The sequence below is a fragment of the Uranotaenia lowii genome, chromosome 3 (genome assembly GCF_029784155.1).
Source record: "Uranotaenia lowii strain MFRU-FL chromosome 3, ASM2978415v1, whole genome shotgun sequence".
In the NCBI taxonomy this organism is placed as follows: Eukaryota; Metazoa; Arthropoda; class Insecta; order Diptera; family Culicidae; genus Uranotaenia; species Uranotaenia lowii.
The window spans coordinates 98,392,320-98,412,074 of NC_073693.1; the positions used below are offsets into that span (position 1 = coordinate 98,392,320).

General features: G+C 37.1%; 2 protein-coding genes across 2 annotated transcripts; one reads left to right on the plus strand and one right to left on the minus strand.

Annotated features, from left to right (window-relative positions):
• Positions 1-8,399: 8,399 nt before the first annotated feature.
• On the minus strand, positions 8,400-10,330 carry LOC129755041 (translocon-associated protein subunit beta). The gene is made up of 3 exons (XM_055751340.1): positions 10,159-10,330; positions 9,826-10,041; positions 8,400-9,228 (listed from the first exon to the last, which is right to left on the minus strand). The coding sequence occupies exons 2-3, from the start codon at positions 10,019-10,021 to the stop codon at positions 8,843-8,845; spliced, it is 582 nt and encodes a 193-aa protein (XP_055607315.1). The 5' UTR covers positions 10,022-10,041; positions 10,159-10,330; the 3' UTR covers positions 8,400-8,842.
• A 3,112-nt stretch (positions 10,331-13,442) lies between these two features.
• On the plus strand, positions 13,443-15,933 carry LOC129751874 (phosphoglucomutase). Its single transcript, XM_055747629.1, has 3 exons — positions 13,443-13,728; positions 13,815-15,203; positions 15,265-15,933. The coding sequence occupies exons 1-3, from the start codon at positions 13,651-13,653 to the stop codon at positions 15,481-15,483; spliced, it is 1,686 nt and encodes a 561-aa protein (XP_055603604.1). The 5' UTR covers positions 13,443-13,650; the 3' UTR covers positions 15,484-15,933.
• Positions 15,934-19,755: the final 3,822 nt, after the last annotated feature.

The window sequence follows — 19,755 nt, forward strand, 5'->3', positions numbered from 1 at the left end:
AGACCAAATCATCAGATGAAACTATATAGTCAAGCTGTAGCTCTATAATTCAGTTGACTTCATCAAGTTGAATTCACTGCTAGATTTTACTGCAGTAAATGCTCATAGTGCCCCGATCAATGGTACTTAACTTACTTATACTGCCCCAGTGGGGGTTCTCATTATTGTTTATTGTATAAAAATCAACGGATCAAATATAGGATAAATTATAGGTTACGTTTCTCTAGACTTCTTCAATATGGTTCTAAATAAGGAAAACATTTCTGGGAACGCCAAAGTCAAAGTACTCCGGTTGAAGGTTTTCAGGATGCCTGTTAGCCCAATAGTTTCAGGGCTAGAAGCGACCATGCGGTAAAAAAGTAGGGCAAAGTAGTTACTTTGAAGTGAAATTAGGGTAAAATTAGTGACCAGATCAAAACGAAAACTAACTAAAAAATGACATTAAAAACTGAAATAAAACGCTTTAAAGACAATTCTGTTAATTGAAAAACGTTTTTTGGAAGGCTGTTGGCCTCGCTTGTAGTAAAGCAATATGTTGGACAAAAGAGGAACATTTTAAATGAGCTTAGATAATTTAAGAATAGCGACCGCAGAATCCTAAAGTTCTAAAGAAACAATGGGAGGGAGACAACTTACACCCAAAATAATCTGCACGTAGCTGCTACGTGAATACAACTACATAATTTTTATCCAATTGATTTTCACGTAAATTGTACGAATAAAATAAGTAAACGCTTCCCTAATAGGAATTTTCGCTTATTGAACATCACGTACAACTTACGTGAATATTTAGTGAGTTCAACGCGATGTGATGATGAAAGCTGCGAGAAATGTGTTTAGTATATGAATGATATTTTGATCTTTCCTATTATTTTTATTCGTTTTCAATAACGGTAAATAAAAATGAAAACAATATAAATAAAATTTAATTAAATAAAATTTATTTTAACTCTTGGTCACTGTCGTCACATCGTCGCACACGTTCACTGTCATTAAACTTTATTTGTTGAAAAAAAAAAACATTTCCGGGATCTCTTGCTGACGAGTTTTGTAGAATCCTGTGGAAATTGAAAAATAATTGATAATGAAAATACATTTATTCAAATAATAAATAGTTTACCTTGTAAGGCTGATGTGATCGTTTTTTGTTGTCATAAATGGTCATAACCCATATTGGTTCCGGTAATTGCCTGGCTGGGGGGTACCCGGCAAGATGAAATTCCATCCGGTGCCGTTTAACTGCATTCATCGCAGCCATCTTCGTAATCTTCCAGACTGGAATCGTCTATCCGTTTTCAATCATGCTACTTCTTTTTCTAAGATTTCTCTCCTAGAAAAAAATAAGAAGTTTACGATGAGATTCAGCTATCGATCCAAAACCAATTAAATTTACCAGATTTAGTATTCGCCAGCCAGCTCCACATCCGAATGTCGATACTGCTTGTCCTCCGACTTCTTTCGATTATCCGCTGCCGCTTTTTTACAACAAATATCAAGTTGGCTAATTAACTATTTCATTTCCAATAAGAATTTACTACAACAGGCATGAAAAACGGCAAAAACCTGATTTCAATTCATTCACTTAGATTTAACGTGAAATTAATGTGTCAGTTATATATAAACACAGCAGCTACTACAAAGCACACGTAGAATCGATGTGATGCATCAAAAGCTTAGTTTACGTGAAAAATACCGTACATTTAATTTCTATATTATTTTGGGTGTAGCCCGACAAGTTTAAAGAATTTACTTGAAATTTAGTTAAGATTTACATTTATAGAAATTTCATTTCATGAAAGAGTCATGAAATTAAAAATTGGGAGGACCTCATGAAACAGTGACAAAAAAATGATAGAGGTTTGAAAAAAGATAAAGGACATAATGTTGACAGAAGATTGACAATGACTTAAAGAAGCTTAGCGAAAAAAATTACTTAAGATGATAATAACCCAAAAAAGGCTAAATATTTTTTTTACGAGATTAATCTTCAAGGTAGAATATATTTTTTTTTTAATTTAAAACTAACTTAAAGAGAATTTACTTATAAAAACGGAACATTTCCTAAGAGCACTGCATTCACTGCAGACTTTATTGCATGATCCACATATCAATTATTACAAAGATTTACTAGAAAAAAAAATGATGTTCAAAAAGAAATTTAAAAAAAAATATTCATAAATGATTCAACACGACAATTTCTTTAAAAAATTAACAGATCCAAGAAACACCTCAGAAATATTGTATCCATTCAAGAAACACCTATTGGAATATTTAATACAACCAAGAGCATTGAAAGCATGGAATGTTTCCTGCCATGTGATTTAGTGCACTGTACAGATTTTGATTGATTTTTTTTAAATTAAGTTGAGAATTATTTTTAACAAATTCAAGCTTTAAAAGTCATAACACTTCAAATCTTGGTTAAACATGTTGTAATAGTGTCACGTCAGGAAATTTTTTTCTTGACACGAATGCCAAAACGTTGGTAAAAAGTGTCACAAATAAACAAAAAACTAAATATTTTTTAGGCGAAAAACTATTTTTGTTTAAATTCCAATTGTCATCAATATAATATATAATGTTTAAGTGTAAGCGATATATCAAAGCAAAACAAAACAATAATCTTCCTTACTGAATCCGAGCCATTCTCTCAATTTAGATCTTGTGAATTCCCCACAGGACTCGAAAGGAATGAAAAAGAATCCGTCAAATAATAAACGAATAACCTAATAATAAAATAATGAATACATACCACCAACGTTTTTAACGTTTTTAATGAGTAGAAAAAGTTTAAAAAATAGGCTCAGTTGTAAGGAAATTATTTACAAAATAGTGACTTTAAGGACCAAATTTCAAAAAAAGTAACTTCTGAGTGACCAGCCTGAAAAAAGTAACAAAGTTACTAAAAAGTGACCAACTTCTAGCCCCATAGTTACCCAGCCGAACGGGAACGTGGAGTTGCAGATTCTGGTTTCTCAATCCTCGCGGTCGCACGTTGAGGGGAATAGCTTCCAGCAGCACGGGACAGTCAATCTTCGATGTGAGAAGATCCGCAACGACCAAAGCACGTGTAGCGTTTCTTCGGACTTGAAGTGTGTCTAAGTCTCTCAGGCTGCAACGATTCTCATAACTGGGCAAACGAAAAGGATCTGGCCAGTTCAAGTGTCGAAGGGCATATCGCATGAAGCGCCGCTGAATAGCCTCGATTCGTTCAACTCCATTGTGGTAGAAAGAGCACCAGACAGCAGAAGCATATTCAAGAACAGAACGGACTAGGCTACAAAATAAGCTTTTTGAGCAGTACACATCTCTAAATTCCTTAGCCACGCGAAAAAGAAACCAAGATTTCTGGAGGCTTTGTCTACAAGTTTCAAATCATCGGCATAAGCGAGTTTCGGGCCATCAAAAAGCGAGAGAACATCATTAAAATAGATGCCGAAAATTATTGGTCCTAAATGGCTTCCTTGCGGCACTCCGGAAGAGTCGAGAAACTGTCTCTAGAAGGATTTTCCAGTATGAACGGACAACTTTCGTCCCGTTAAGTAACTCCGAAACCACTCCAGTAAAGATCCACAGAAGCCCAAGCGACCTAGCTTAGCGAGAGCAATCTCGTGGTTCACTTTATCAAATGCAGCAGACAAATCTGTATAAATAGCATTGCTTTGGATCTTCATGGCATAGCTTTCTTGTACAAAAGATGTGAATGTCAGTAAATTTGTGATAGTTGATCGTTTAGGCATGAAACCGTGCTGATCGTTTGAAAAGTGGTGCTTGCAGAATGAAAAAATGGGATCCAACACAACCAGCTCAAACAGTTTTGCAATAGCATACGGGGCCGTTCACTAATTACGTAAGCACATAGGGGGGGTGGGGGGCTTTCACATTTCCTTACGATCTCTTACTAGGGGGGTAGGGGGGGTTTCCAAAAATCTTACGTAAGGAATGTTACATTGATAATTCGTCATAGCCATACGAAACCATGTTACTCAGATTTTATTTTTATTTCTCACTACCTATTGGTTGGTAATTTTTTATGTTATGTTATTAATCCTTTAATCTGTTTAAAAATTTAAAAAAAAGTTGTTGATTCTATAAAATTAATAGAGAACCAATTCAAACAAACATGTCACCAAAAACACTGAATCACATTATTTTAAAAGATCGTCGCTATTCGCTTTTCATCATAACAATTTTTTTAATTGAGAAATTAGAAGAAACAAAAAGAGAATTCCGTACCCTAGGCTCTATTGGGTCACGGCGATGTTGTGCTTTCTTGTGTTTATGGAAGTTCATGGTTTGGAAACAAGCTCAAAAACTAACATGAACCTGACAGGGCGGTAGCACATAACCTTATTCGATATGAGATCATAGAAACTTAATTTAAAAGTGGTTTAAAAATTATAATGATGTATAATTTTTCCTTTGATGATCCATGTTGATAAGGTGAATGGGAGTTGAAACACTTGCCCTCCCTTCCATCGGACAAAAAGAGCATTGCGCAGTGGAAATATCACAATTAGATGTTTATAAGTTGATATTTCCACTTGTTGACCACCATGCGCAAGTTAGGTTAGAACAGATAGTATTGTGAAAGATAGACAACTGTAATCAATCTTTTAGGATAGTCTATTTAGGATACTGGATAGGTGGGTGATTTAATAGTAGATACCATAATTAGTTGAATGAGAACGTTAACAATTAGGTACTGATATGGTAGATAGAAATTGAATAGATGTACAATGGTATTCGTCTCCCCAATGCTCTAGTAAGTGTGCATTTGCGGTTTATGAATTTCGGAGGCTTATTCTTAAATCAAGCATTTTACAAGATCTAGAGGCTCATTGGATGAGAATGCTGTTTGGGCTGTTTCCTGAAAAAATCTTTTTCGTTGTAATAGGTACTTTTTTCTGTAGTTTGTCTTTCGTTAAATTATATTTCAGGTCCTTTATTTTCAAAGAAGTTCTCTATAAAACAAAAATATTTCTAAAACAGGCTTTTAGCAAAGCATACGGTAAGACACGTTGAACAGCTTCTTCGCAGGTGAGTGTTCTCTAATTATTATTATTATTTTTTAGTCTTACTGAAAAGAATATCAACAAAAATCAACTTCACAAAGGCAGCAGTGTGTATGATGGTGAAAATGATGGATAAATCTATCATTTTCCTAACAGGGTAGTTACTCACAATCTTATTGAACGTGGTTTTATATTAAGATCTATAAAAGAAAAAGTGCTGAACATTTTTTATTAGTTTAAATTTTGTAGGTTCAGATGTGTCCATTTTTAATGAGCCATGATCATAAAATGAATGGAAAATGTAACACTTGCTCTCCTTTCTGCTAAACAAGGGTAGTATTCCTTAGTGGAAACATCACAATTAACAGATGATGCGTTTTATGTACAGTCAGTACTGTTGATAAGTGTTATAACAGTCATTTTGATAATTTTTTTTTTGTTTTTTTGTTTTTTTTTTTATTTCTCACAACTCTGTATAATTACTTTTTGTGTTCTGTACTACTATTTGTGTAATTATTACGCTTCAGATTCAGATAGACAAATTCTGATATTAGTTCTGTTTCTTGTCATTCTAGTTTTTTGTATAATTACCGAGTTTTCAAGCATTTGTTCTGGATCTATTAACATTGACATATTTGAAAATATTTTTATTAACTTATATATGTTAATCTCGAGTAAAAACAATCAAAAATTCAAATTTATTGAAACGAGTAAGGTTAGGTGACAGGTAGGGAAAATTCAACTACGGTAAGATAGTGAACCCTTCTGACAATGATATCGAGACTTTGGCGTATGTTATCATACAGTTACTGCTCGGTTGAATTGGAGGTTGGGTTAACTCGAAGTTCATGTAGGGCCCATCTGTCCCAGTCCGTCGAGCACTATCTTAACGCTTCCTCCCTCTGGTGCTTCAGAACTCTCGGGCTCTGTTGCCGCTATCCTGTTCTAAGCTATGCTATTCTCGTGTAAAGTTTCCTCTTCTGTCCCCCGTTCTGTTTTTCCTTTCCGGGTCAGCCAGGTAGCTTATAAACCCATTAAAAAAAAAAAAAAAAAAAAAAAAGAAATTAGAAGAAACAAAAAGAGAATTGGTGCGTTCTGACACCACGATTTGAAAACATTTTATTTCGAAAATGACTTCATCAAGTAGAAGTCTTTAAAAATCGATATGGGGGCTTTTAAATAATAAATTTCTAGACAGTTTTTTCAGTGATACCAACCAAGCCACTACCAACTCTAAATTTTACAAACTAATTACGAAAAAAAATCGTAAAACTTTATCGAATATCGCAGAAGTGAATCTCAGCTTTTAGGTTAATACACAACGTAATTGTCTTTAAACATTTTCGCACCAATTCTAGTAGCATAGATTAATATTTTTTTAAAGATTTTTATGATTTTTAGTTCAAAACCAAACATTTTTTATGGTACCTTGTGCTAACCTGATCTCTCACTTGTTTTTAAATCGGAATTTAGATTGTATAATGTTTATTCGATTGAGGAAATTTATTGAAGATTATTGTAACCCCGAACATGCTATGTCCTTAAAACTTAATGTTTACAATAATCGTTTAAGACATTTCATCTGTTGTTTTGTATAAATTATACTTTTGAAATGAAATTATTAAGTTTTACTTAAAAAGTGCTCTGCTTTGAAGCATGGTTTTTGGAAAAACGTGTCGATTTCTTATAGAATTAAAAACGTAAGATCTTACTAGGGGGGGAGGGGGGGTTTCGAAAAATCTTACTTTTTCTTACCGGGGGGGGAGGGAGGGTTGAAAATTTTCAAAATCGTGCTTACGTAATTAGTGAACGGCCCCTACAGAGCTGGGATACCACGGTAAATCTTAATATCTTTCTAATCTCCCTTTTTGTAAACAGGAAACATACATGCATCTTTCCACAAACCGGGGAAGATTGCGCCGTACAGTGATGCTTGAAAGATATGCCTGATAGGTGTTAGCTGATGAGGCATAAACCGTTTCAAAAATGTAGCTGGTATTCCAGCTAGAAGTAGAGTTTTAGAGTTTGGCGGTTGCTTTTAAGATAGCTGCATTATCGACGAGAATACCATTTATTGAAGAGCCTAGAGGTGAGACAACAGCCCTGGTCAGTTGTTCTGCAGAAATGGACCCGCTTGTGAAAGTCCGGGAGTCCGGATTCTTTTCGCTGGCTTTTGACATACATCCAGAACGACTTCGGACTGCTCTTGAAATCGGTTCGTCGTAACCGGTTCAGATATGCTAGGTAGCAACGTTTGCTGGCTTTCTTATAAGCAGAGTTCAGTTTGCAAAATTAATCTATCGTGTTGAGGCACTTGTGCTTATTGTAGTTTCGGAGAGCGCACTTTTAAGCAGTTTTCTGTCGCCGCAGTTCTCTAGTAACCCAGGGAGTTCGTAGATTACCATGAACGTTGCGTTTTGACACATTATGCCCCTACTGTTAAAAATTTTCAGCTTTCGGCCAAAAATTTCAAAATGCATTTTTAACCGTTTTTATCTACGTCTTAAGTATTCAAATGATATTTGCTACTTATTTCGTTGTAGTTTTTTTCTCTCAAAATAGTGTGACTTGAGACTGAAGTCTTGAGACAGGAGACACGTCTCACTTCTTACATCTCACGTCTTTTTTCTTACGTCTCACTTCTTACATTTCACCCGTTTCTCTTCTCATACTTCTAACTTCTCACTATTCATGTCTCACGTTTCATTGCTCATTTTTCACGTCTTCCTCCTCTCTATTTTAAATCTTCACGTCTCCCTTCCCTATCAATACGAAGCATCCACCCGGACCCGTTCTTTCAACCCTTCTAGACTGTTTTAGGTCGGCCCCATCTTTCTAGGTTTATTCAAAGCCCTAGGAAGCCGCCGTGTTTCTAGATTTGCCCAAAGCTAGGGACAATCCCCTAGCTCGGTCCGTAACGCGAAGCGTAAGGACCATACCTACATCATTTTAGTTCGAACGCGTGAGGAGGCTTCTTCGAAATTTTGATGCATTATTTTAGGATGGTCTAGGTTTACCCAAAGCTAGGGACAATCCCCAATCCCCATAATTTTAGTTCCAACGCGAAACGTGAGGAGGTTTCCTCGAAGTTTTTATCTATAATTTTAGGACAGTCCCGTCTTTCCAGTGTTATTCAGGCCCCGTGTTTCTAGGTTTATCCAAAACTAGGGACAAGCCCCCTGTTCGGTCCGCATGCCACATGCCAAAAGTAAATGCATTATTTATTCCCAAACGACCGTTATGCCAAACGACTTTTATGCCAAACGGCTTTATTCCAATCGGTATACAATCCAGTATAACATATATTTAATGCCAAGAACAAGATTTAGACCAGATGTTAAAAATGACCGCAAGGATTTTCATATCGTAGAATCATCGAAGAACTTTGGTATTACAATCAATCTCATTTTATTCAACTTTGCACAAATTATGTTGCAAAACAAACCTTATCACTGCCTCCTCGAATTGTACAGAAAAAAATGCATTACAAAACTGCTCTTTCTTTACGAGTTTTCACTCCCGGGCGCTCACTAATGGATATGAATGATTTCGTTACTATTTAAAAATAAGACAACAGAAAACTGAATCCTGTTAGTGATGAGAAACTAGGTAAATGAACGAAACTCTCAACTGCTTACGATTAATGAATAAGTCTTTCTCAAAACAAAAAGGGCTCTCTCCTCCGACACATGCCAATGATGGTCTACCGCTTGAAGGTAGGAAAAATCTACCTCCAGATCGATTATTGGAAAAGCTCCTGGATCTTGTTCGAACACCTCCCTCGAATGAGTTGCCGCAACGGCGCTGCCGCGAAAATGATGTTTACATTAGTTAGCCTTCTTGGCCGGCTTGCTCAGCAGCTCGTACTTGGTCTTGGAGTTGAACCACAGCGCGTAGGGGATAGCGAGCGAGGGCAGGATCATGATAGCGAAGGCGAACCAGTCCAGATAGTGGGACGAGAACTGCTTGTTGAACTGGGCCTCGGCAACGATGGCTCCCTCACCGGGTTCGGAGCTGACGGCGACCTGCAGATCAACGGCTTCCTCCGTTGGCTTGTAGTTGACCTCGGCGGCGGTGAAGTTGAAGTATCCGTAGGCCTTTGGTCGCACCACGGCGATGTGGGTGACGTTGGTTTGCGGAGCAATGCGATCGATGGTAGCCGACAGTTTTCCTCCGACCACGGTGAAAGCCTCCGGGTGGAATCCGTTGTCAACTGGAGATGTGGAGCAATAAAATAGAATGATGAAATAGATAAGATTTATTATTATATCCATGTTTATTTTTAAATTTTGTGTATTGCGAAAAACATGATGGAATTTTTTTTGACTGAATATACGAAGTTCTTACTGTTCATACTGTCGTTTCTGGTAAGTCCTAGACTCTGGATTGCGATCTTAATAATTATTCTGATGTCTCACTTCAAGATAATTCAAATCTTTTTTTATATTATTACGCTACTTAGAAAAATTACTATTACATTTTATTTTTTTGATTTTTTTTTAAACAAGCTTGCATACAAATTTAAATTTCTAAAACCTATTACGACTTTCAATTTTTAATAGTTTCTGAATGATCGGACGTCTTATTCTGGAACTGAAATTTTGGCATTATGATTCTGAATCTGTTAATGAATACTGAATTTTAAAAAATCTATAAATTTTGTTGTAACCCGATATTCTAAAACTTAGCTTACGGGATGAATAAGCCATAAAGATGCTTAAAATCCCTCGAGAAAAAAAATAAAACTTAACTTTTAGGAAAATTTGAAAAATACAAAACTAATTTCTCAATAAAACTTTCTCAGACTTACCCAGCTGCACGTTGGAGGCTGCCCCGGATCCGACATTGTACAGGGTGTACTTGACGATGATGTCTCGATTTTCGACCAGATATTTGTTCAGGATCTGCTTCGAGACCAGTAACCGGGCCGAGCTGTCCTCGTTGGCAACTCCCAGCTGGCTCAGGGCGCACAGACCCAACACGACGGCGTACACAAAGTTTTTCATCTTTAATTCTTTGCTTTTGTCTGGGAAAGGGAAAAATCGAAAGTAAGCGACGTGGACGATTTAGAGGGAAGCTATCCTTTACAAAATCCCCATTAAAACCACATATTTGAATGAATTTCAGTTTAGCAGATACTTACGCGTATGGTTAGCTTCTAATCCTTGAAGTTGAAGGAATGAATTCACAGAATTTATTGAAACTATCACCACAGTCACTGGGGAAGAAATCGAACGTGTACCGTGAAAAAACGCCGTGGAATGAAATGAAAGCAGCAGCAGATTGTCAGCTCAGCACACTGGCAAAGTCCAACATCGCAGCCGAGCCAAAATACGTGTAAGAAAGCTGTCAAAAACGGTCGGCTTTTCGGAAAAAAGTGGGTGTGTGTTAGTGAGATCCACTAGATCGACTACACCTCCCCACGAATGCGATTACCGCCACCCTGAAAGTGTGGCCACTATGGCAGCATTAAAGTCTGGAACCAAAAATACTCAATCTCTGATAATTTCCTTTGTAAAGTTGCAACTTTGAAATTTCAAAGCTTTTAAAAAACACTTATGAGAGTAAAAAGGTCCACTTACACAATGTTCTGAAGTGCCATTCAAAAGTTTATTCTAAAAGCCGTCGACCGTGGCCTAGAGGATAGCGTTCAAGTCTTTTAAGCCAGAGGTCATGAGATCGAATCTCGGCCACGGCACACATAGAGTACTCTTTCTAAGGACTGGTGGTTTCAGCATTTGTGAGATGCTCGCCATCATTATCCTTGAAAGGTGTATCTACGCCTTAGAATTAAGTAAATTATATCTCTTCAAATAAACAAAGTTTCACTGAGATCTTATATGTGTGTGTTCGTTTTTTAAAATCATAAGTCTTGTCACGTTATTTTCGTTCTTTTTTCTCTATGTGCAATTCGTTTTCTTCAGCAAATTCAAAAATAGCTCTAATAGGATCCCTACCTCGAGGTAAATGCTGCAATATGTACTAAATAAAAATGAAAGATTCAACAGTTTCCTTAATTTAAAATTTTAAATTATTTTAACATTAATTGCCAAATGATGTGTTCATACACAAAACAGGTATAAGCCGTTTCGAATAAAGAAATAACAAAAAAATAAATAAATAAAAAAAATAAAAGTTTCTCTTAAAAACAAAATAAATGTAGAACAAGATCAAACAAGGAAAAGAAACAAAATAACACTAAGTTCAAAAGAATCGAACAAGTAAGTTTAAAGAATATGAGGAAAATAAAATACGGCTACACGCAGAAAAAGGAAGGGGAGTTGATATAACAAAACGTTTTGTTATTCAATTTTGTTTTAGCAATGCACATTTAATGTGTAGTTCTGATATACAATTTGATCCAAAACTAAATCCAACATTTTGTAATTTTTATAAAATAATCAAAGCCAATACGCCGTGTATATAGCGGGTATCGATTTATTTTAAAATATTTTTTGGTTGTTTTCAAGTTTATAATTGGATTGTTTTTGAACCAAAAATAAGTTTAATTAGTTTAACGTGTCAATGAGTCAAAAAAAGAAAAAAAAAAACTTGAAGAAATGCAGCAAAGGTTGGAGGAAGCGCAACTGTTTTCCCGGTTTCCCGGATCATTCCGGCCGGGATACCATATATTAAATGGACCACGAATCAGGAATTGTCTTCCGGGTAGGTAAGCCCAAAAATAAAAAAAAACTAAGCATTAAAAAATTGTAAATAATATGCTAAATTTATCAATTTTGTTTATTTTATTTTTCCTCAGGGTGCTGCTTTGTACAAGGAATTAGCTGAACCCGACGGCTGATGAGGAGTCGCCGTAGAACAAGATCCATGGAGTGGCTATCTAAGCCGATTAAGTTCTTGTTCCGCACGAAGAAGTTGCGCAACGCCACCAAGGAAGACTATTTTTTTTCGGATTCCGAAATTTGTTCGGTCATCCGTGCCGTGCGCCTGGCCCGTGTCCTGCTGGAGCTATAGAGTAAGTTTTCAGCTATTTTTTAACTGTCCGTCCTGTTTGAATACGTATGACAATTAGCCGGATATTTTTGTGTGACTCAAAATTTGGCAAAGTCTAATATCAATGAACTAACTTCACTTTTTCTTCTCTCTGCTTGCGGACATTTCAGATGTCATGTATCAGACCTTTGCATTCGCGCTCAACCGGGCATAGGGAGAAGACGTCGAAACACCAATTTAAATCAACGTCCGGACATCCGAACATGGAGCGATATCTAAAAGACGACAGGCTCTGGTGCTTCGATTACTACGGGCTTAAGCGGGCCGAATTCGGTTGGTTGTGGCGGAATCCAAAAAATACTTGACAAAAAGGTGAACATAACAAAATTATGAATAAAAACTGAATAAAATTAATTATGTGTATGATTTATAAATGCAAGAAATCCATGAAAAATCAAAATCAATTAATTTTATTAATTTTATTTTGATTTTTAAAATTGAATTGTTGCAATTCCAAAACGTTTTGTTATTTGGAATCAATCAAACTTCTTAGATTTAAACCATTTTTTCAATATTTTTTTTCACAAAAATTTTGTTGTTTTGAAAACAAATACGATTCATTTTCAAAAAGGGTGTATATGAATTTTACAAAAACAGATGCTTGAATTTCAACTACACTTTCTTATCAAAATAACCGAGTTTATATTTGTGCTTTTTCCCAACCAAAATTTTTATTATTTTCCTCCAAAATTTTATTATTCCTAAAATATATTTTTCTGCGTGTAATGAAAATAAAACAAGATGGAACATAATAAAAAACAAACTTTTGAAGGTAAATATCATAAATTTGAGAGATGCACTTGAACTCGAGAAAGTTCAAACAAAATAAAACAAGATATAAATAAGACCAAACCAAACTAAACAAAATGGGAGAAAAATAAACAAAAACAAACGAAACAAAAAAAATAAGATTAACTTTTTTATAAATTTTGTTTTATAAAATTGGAAAAGTTTAGAACATAAACTGATCTATACAATTCAAAAAATGTACAGATATAATTTGTAAAATTTACGGGTTTTTTCCAAGTTCAAAAAATCTTACAAATAAAGAAAATTAACGTGTTAAGAAAAATTGGCAAAACGGCAAAAAAGACGTGCATTTTTCAATTACGCCTACCCTTATCAAAATCGAGAAAATTTTCAAATCTCAACACAGCCCTGCGGGGAAAATGATAACACTAATGGGACGTCCATAGCTTGGGCTCCAATATAATGGATTAAGCATCTCATTCAAATTTTAATTTGCAATATGACGTACAAATTGAAAAATGTACAAAAATGTTTCTTACACATGATACATTCTCATCAGATTAACATAAAAAATAAAGCAAATCACCAAACCGTAATTTCCGGTAGCAACATCTCACAGGATTCTACCGCCTAGCCCATATCACTGGCTGTGTGAACGACCTTGAAGCGACTTTCATAGTAGAGAAAAATTTAAATCGTTACCAGCAAAAGCAACATCATTCAGCTACTGACTGTGACCAAGAACGAAAGTCGAAACATCGTTTGGGTTCCAGTGCTCAAAAGTACAAATTTCCTCTCTAGAAGACTGCAACTGGGTGCAACCGCTGACCTCAAATTGACCCACGGGAAACACTAACAAGCAGGGTTGAAAATGGCTATCACGATTGCAACCGTAGTCACCACACCGTTCGAGGGCCAAAAACCGGGTACCAGTGGACTTCGTAAAAAGGTAATAGAAATCCACACCTTTGAGTTGAAAACAATGTTATTAAGTCTAATTCTGTCTTATACGCTTTTTTTTGGTTCGTGTCACAGGTTAAAGTGTTCACGGAGAAGAACTACACCGAGAACTTCGTACAATGTATCCTGGATGCGAATGGGTCGGCTCTGGCCGGGTCAACATTGGTGGTGGGTGGAGATGGGCGGTATTTTTGTCGGGAGGCCTGTGAGTTGATCGTAAGGATTTGTGCTGCCAATGGGGTCGCGAGGATTTTGGCAGGGCAGAATGGAATTTTGTCTACCCCAGCTGTTTCGAGTTTGATTCGGAGGCATAAGGCTCTGGGAGGGATTGTGCTGACGGCTTCGCATAATCCTGGTGGTCCCGAGAATGATTTCGGTATCAAGTTCAACTGCGAGAACGGAGGACCGGCACCGGATCAGTTTACCAATAAGATTTACGCTTTGTCGGGTCAGATCAAAGAATACAAAATTGCCGAGGGTTTGGCCATTGATGTGACGAAGGTTGGAGTTAGCAACTTCGAAGTCAACGGTAAACCTTTTGTCGTCGAGGTGATTGACTCGGTGGCTGATTATGTTCGATTGATGAAGGAAATTTTCGATTTCGATAAGTTGAAGGATTTCGTGAGCGGAAAGTCTCGGGGTGGCCAGGCCTTGAAGATGAGGATTGATTCTATGAACGGAGTTACTGGAAGTTATGTTAACGAAATTTTCGTCAATTGTTTGGGTGCCTCTAAGGATGGTGTGGTTCATACGACTCCACTGCCAGATTTCGGAGGTCTCCATCCGGATCCCAATCTCACCTATGCTAAGGATTTGGTTGATGCCGTTAGGAAGGGCGATTACGATATTGGCGCAGCCTTCGATGGAGATGGCGATCGTAACATGATCATTGGTCGCAATGCCTTTTTCGTAACTCCGAGCGATTCGTTGGCCGTCATTGCTCATTACCTCGAATGCATTCCGTACTTTAAGAAGAACGGTGTCACCGGATTGGCTCGTAGTATGCCAACAGCTTCGGCTGTCGATTTGGTAGCCAAGGCTTTGAATAAGGAACTCTTCGAGGTACCAACCGGCTGGAAGTATTTCGGCAATTTGATGGATGCCGGCCGCTTGTGTCTGTGCGGCGAGGAAAGTTTCGGCACCGGTTCCGACCATATCCGAGAAAAGGACGGTATCTGGGCAGTGCTAGCCTGGTTCTCGGTCATGGCTCACACTGGTAAGAGTGTCGAGGACATTTGCGTGGAGCACTGGAAGCGATATGGCCGAAACTATTTCACTCGGTACGACTACGAGGAATGCGATCTGGCCCCTTGCAACGAAATGATGGCCACCCTCGAAAAGACCATCACCGATCCCAGTTTCGTGGGTAAGGAATTTTCTGCCGGTGGCAAGACCTACAAAGTAAAGTTGGGAGATAACTTTAGCTACAACGACCCCATCGATAAATCCGTTTCCACTAAACAGGTAATAACTCCTAAAAACTCTCAAATTATTTTAAATTAATATCCTAACTGTGTCCTCACAGGGTCTCCGCATTGTGTTCTCGGACGGAAGTCGGGTGGTGATGCGTCTCAGCGGAACCGGAAGTTCCGGAGCCACCGTTCGGCTGTACATCGATTCGTACGAACGCGATAACGTGTTGGGTCAGGCGGCCGAAATGTTGAAACCCCTGATCGACATCGCCCTGGAAATTTCCAAACTGCCCACCTTCACCGGTCGCAACGCTCCGACCGTTATCACGTAAACGCTAGGAAAATATTGCTTGAAAGTTTATTTAGAGTTAATGAAAGTCGTCATCGTCGTTTGTCGCCATTCGCAAAACATCCGTACCTAGGTGTTCCTATGTAGGTGACACTAACAAAACCGTTATCAGCTAATTCTGAGCCACAATGATTGTGATTTTGTTTTCACAGATTAGCGGTATAAAGTCATATAGACAATGTTGAATCAGTCGTTTGGCCCGGCGATAACGAAGCTGGGAAATGTTTATGTAGAATTGCAAAAACAATTTTGTTTGTGTTATTTTTATACTTTCATCATGATAGTTCAAGTGCGATACATAGCTTAGCTGTTTTTTCTTCTTTCGTTTCCTGAGTGCATGACATGCATTTTGTTTTGATATTATTAGCTTTATGTTGAACAAAAAAAAAATAAACCAAAATTAGTCGGAATAAAGTCAAAATGTTTAAACATATTTCAGTCGTTACTTTTTTAAACCAGAGAAATTCAGTCCAGAACAATTATCATAAGAAAAAAAATCTGAGGAAAATCAAAGCTGTTGCAGAGAAAGTCAGAGTTGAAATACTCAACGCAGATTGAGACGTTTACTGGGTGAAACAAAACGAAAGCGTATCAATGCATCTGTTGTCAAAAATACTTTAATAACGAATTGAGAAAAACTTTTGAAAACAACAGAAAGCGGGGTTCGTCTCCTGCTGGTTAAAAAATAAAACCAAGCGGATTGAGACTACTGCTTATAAAAATCTGTAGAATAAGACTCGTGAAAAACCAGCTTTTTTCTTTAATTCTTTTTTATCCAACCGATTCAGATCTATTTTATAGTTAAAACAATTGAGAGAAGGACTTAAGATGTCTACAAACAAGAATCTAGTGAGGAGATTGAAATTTATTAAATTACCTAGAAGCGGATTGGGACTTCTGCTGTGAGAAACAATTCGAATAATAAACAAATTTTGAATTGCGACCTTCTGCTCCTGAAAAACTTACAGCGGATTGAAAGCTCCACTGGTTGAAAAAATGAGAGCTGTATGAGACTTCTGAGCCAATTACTGATAAGTGATTGAAACTTCTACTTATGAGAAACAGTTACATCGGATGAATTCTTTTCCTGATAGGAAGAACGAAAGCTAAAGGAAAACTACCACTGTTAAAGAAAACAATAACAGTGGATTGAAACTCCGCTTGTGAACAAACGTAAAAGATGATTGTGACTTCTGTTTGTGAGAAAGAGTAATGGGGGATTGTGACTTCTGCTGGTTAAAAAATAAGAGAGTATTGGGAATTCTGCTTGTAAGGAAACGTTTAAGAGGATTGAGACTACTGCTTGAGAGAAATTGTTACAGGGGTTTGTGACTTCTGCTGGCTGAGAAGGGAAAAGCGGATTGAGACTTATACTTGAGAGAAAAAGTTTTAGAGGATTGAGGCTACCGCTTGTGGGCAGATATAACATATTTTTGATCAATGAATTGAGGAGAAAGCTGTTGGTTGCGTGAAATAAATGTGGGTACCATTTTATTATGGAAAAGACAATAATAGTGGATCGAGACTTCCACTTGTGGAAACCCGCAAAGGCGTGTGCTAACGGAAAACAATAACAGCGGATTGAAACTTCCGCTTGTGAACAAAAGTTATAGATGATTGAGACTTCTGTTTGTGAGAAACAGTAACGGGGGATTGTGACTTCTGCTGGTTGAAAAAATAAAAGCGGATTGAGACATCTGCTTGTGAGAAAAACTTACAGAGGATTGAGACTACTGTTTGTGAAAAATAATTACATGGGAGAGTGATTTTTACTGGCTGAGAAGGGAAAAGCGGATTGATACTTCTACTTGTGAGGAAAAGTTTTAGAGGATTGGGACTTCTGCTGATTAAGAAGAATAAGCGTATTGAGATTTCTACTAGTGAGAAATAGTTATAGATGATAGAGACTTTTTCTGCTTGTGAGAAACAGTTACATTGGATTGTGAATTCTGGTGGTTGAGAGAGGGAAAGCGGTTTGAAACTTTTACTTCCGATGAGAAGTTACAGGGGATTGAGACTTCCGCTTGTTAAAAACAGGTGGGGCTTGTGATATAGCTCAGTTGGCAAGTCAGTTGCTTTCTGAGCTGATGTCCGTGAGTTCGAGCCCAAGAGTAATTATCGATCACAGTTGTACTGGATAAATTTTTCAATGACTTGTCCGCCAACTTCATCGTTGATATAAGTCGCGAATGACATACAGATGTTAAAACGACTATAATCGAAACAAAAAAATTAAAAATAAAAACAGGTACATGGGATTGAGACTTCTTCTGTCTAAGTAAAGGAAATTGGATTGAGACTTCTGCTTGTGAGAAAGGATTAGAACAAGAAACATATTATGAATTGCGACCTTCTACTCCTGAAAAACTTAAAGCTTCACTGGTTGAAACCGCTGAGACAATTACAGATAAGCGATTCTGAATTCTTTCACCTATGAGAAACAGTTACATCGGATGAAGCCTTTTGCTGATAGGAAGAACGAAAGCTAAAGGAAAACTCCCACTGTTGAAGTGAATCGAGACCTGAGCTAAAAAAACGAACTAAGATGGTTGAGACTTCTGCTGAATGAAAGATAGCAAGAAATATATTTGCTCAATGAATTGAGGAGATCGCTTCTGGTTCCGTGAAATGAAAGTGCGTACCATTTTTATTATGGAAAAGACAATTGCAGTGGATCGAGACTTCCACTTGTAGCATTGAAACTCCCGCTAATGAACAAAAGATATAGATGATCGAGACTTCTGCTTGTGGGAAACAGTAACGGGGGATTGTGACTTCTGCTCGCTGAGAAAATAAAAGCGGATTGAGAATTCTGCTTGTGAGGAAAAGTTACAGAGGATTGAGACTACTGTTTATGAGATATTGTTACATGGGATAGTGACTTCTGCTGTCTGAGAAGGGAAAAGCGAATTGAAACTTTTATTTGAGAGGAAAAGTATGAGATTGAGAATTCTGGTGGTTGAGGAAAGGGAAGTGGTTTGAGACTTCAACTTGCGATGAGAACTTACAGAGGATTGAGACTTCCACTTGTTAGAAACAGTTACATGAAATTGAGACTTCTTCTGTCTGAGGAAAAGAAAATTGGATTGAGACTTCTGCTTGTGAGGAAAAGTTACAGATTATTGAAATTTCCAAGAAAAATCTAAGTGTATTGATACTTTGCTTACGAGAAACCTGATGCGGCAAAATGTGGTTTCCGCTCAAGAAAACAGTTGCAGCGGATTCTGCTTGCCAAAAATCTACCAAGACCTTGAAGCGGGACTTCTGCAAAAGAAAATCTTCTACAGCAAAGGAAGCAAAGGAAGACTTCTTGTTACAGCAAATTTACCAGTGGGAAAAAGGAAGGGTTGGGTTACGAAGGAATGTGACCTCTGCTGGCTGAGGAATGAGAGCGGAATCAGACGTCTGCTTACGAGATACCTGATGCAGCAAATTGATACTACAGCTTAGGAAAAACAGCGGATTCTGCTTGCCAAAAACTGCCTTTAAAAGTATTTTCGATGCTTCTTAAGCATTGAAAAGACTTTTTAAACTGTAATAAATTGTTTTACTGTTTGTGACTTCTGCTCAAAAAGTTACTGTGAACCAGAAGTCTCAAGTGGTTTTTCTTTTCTCATTCTATTTTAGACTTACATAGGCCCATTGGTTCAAACTTTTACTTGTGGAAAACTGGAAGCCAATTGAAATTACTACTTGTTTGTGACAGATGTGTTAAGAAGGAATGGATCTTTTGCATTTGAGTTACAGTTCCAAAGTAAACTGCTACAGACTGAGAAAAAGAAAAGCGAATTGAGACTTCTTCTTACGAAAAACTGACGTAGTAAATTGATACTACCGCTTCAGACAACCGGCGGATTCTGTTTGCCAAGAACTTCTAGCTTGCGAAAATTAAAACTGTTTAGTGATGGAGACTTCTGCTTGAAAAAGTTACAGTGAATTGAGACTTCTAATAATTTTTAAATCTGTATTTTTTTTTTAACTAAAAAAAATCAAGCAAGTCAGTGAAAAGGTAACTAAAATAGATTGATGAAAATGAAAAAATGAATGCTTATGAAAAAAAAAATTACGACAGGTTGAGATTTTGGCTGTAATGAGAGCGGACTGAATGCAAACAAACAAAAATTGAGACTTCTGCTTGCAAAAAATTAACAATTTAGATTAAAACTTCTAGTTACTGCATAAAGGCGGATAGAAACTTTTGTTAGCGGAAGAAAAGTTTAAACGATTTGAACTTTCACTGGTTGGGCTTCTTGAG

What these genes read in the sequence shown, in the direction of transcription:
- LOC129755041 (XM_055751340.1), bottom strand. Translation starts at nt 10,021, where the DNA reads ATGAAAAACTTTGTGTACGCCGTCGTGTTGGGTCTGTGCGCCCTGAGC. An exon ending in AGCCTCCAACGTGCAGCTGG is followed by an intron (nt 9,229 to 9,825) that starts GTAAGTCTGAGA and finishes CCACATCTCCAG; the next exon opens with TTGACAACGGATTCCACCCG.
- LOC129751874 (XM_055747629.1), top strand. Translation starts at nt 13,651, where the DNA reads ATGGCTATCACGATTGCAACCGTAGTCACCACACCGTTCGAGGGCCAA. An exon ending in CCAGTGGACTTCGTAAAAAG is followed by an intron (nt 13,729 to 13,814) that starts GTAATAGAAATC and finishes TTCGTGTCACAG; the next exon opens with GTTAAAGTGTTCACGGAGAA. An exon ending in AATCCGTTTCCACTAAACAG is followed by an intron (nt 15,204 to 15,264) that starts GTAATAACTCCT and finishes GTGTCCTCACAG; the next exon opens with GGTCTCCGCATTGTGTTCTC.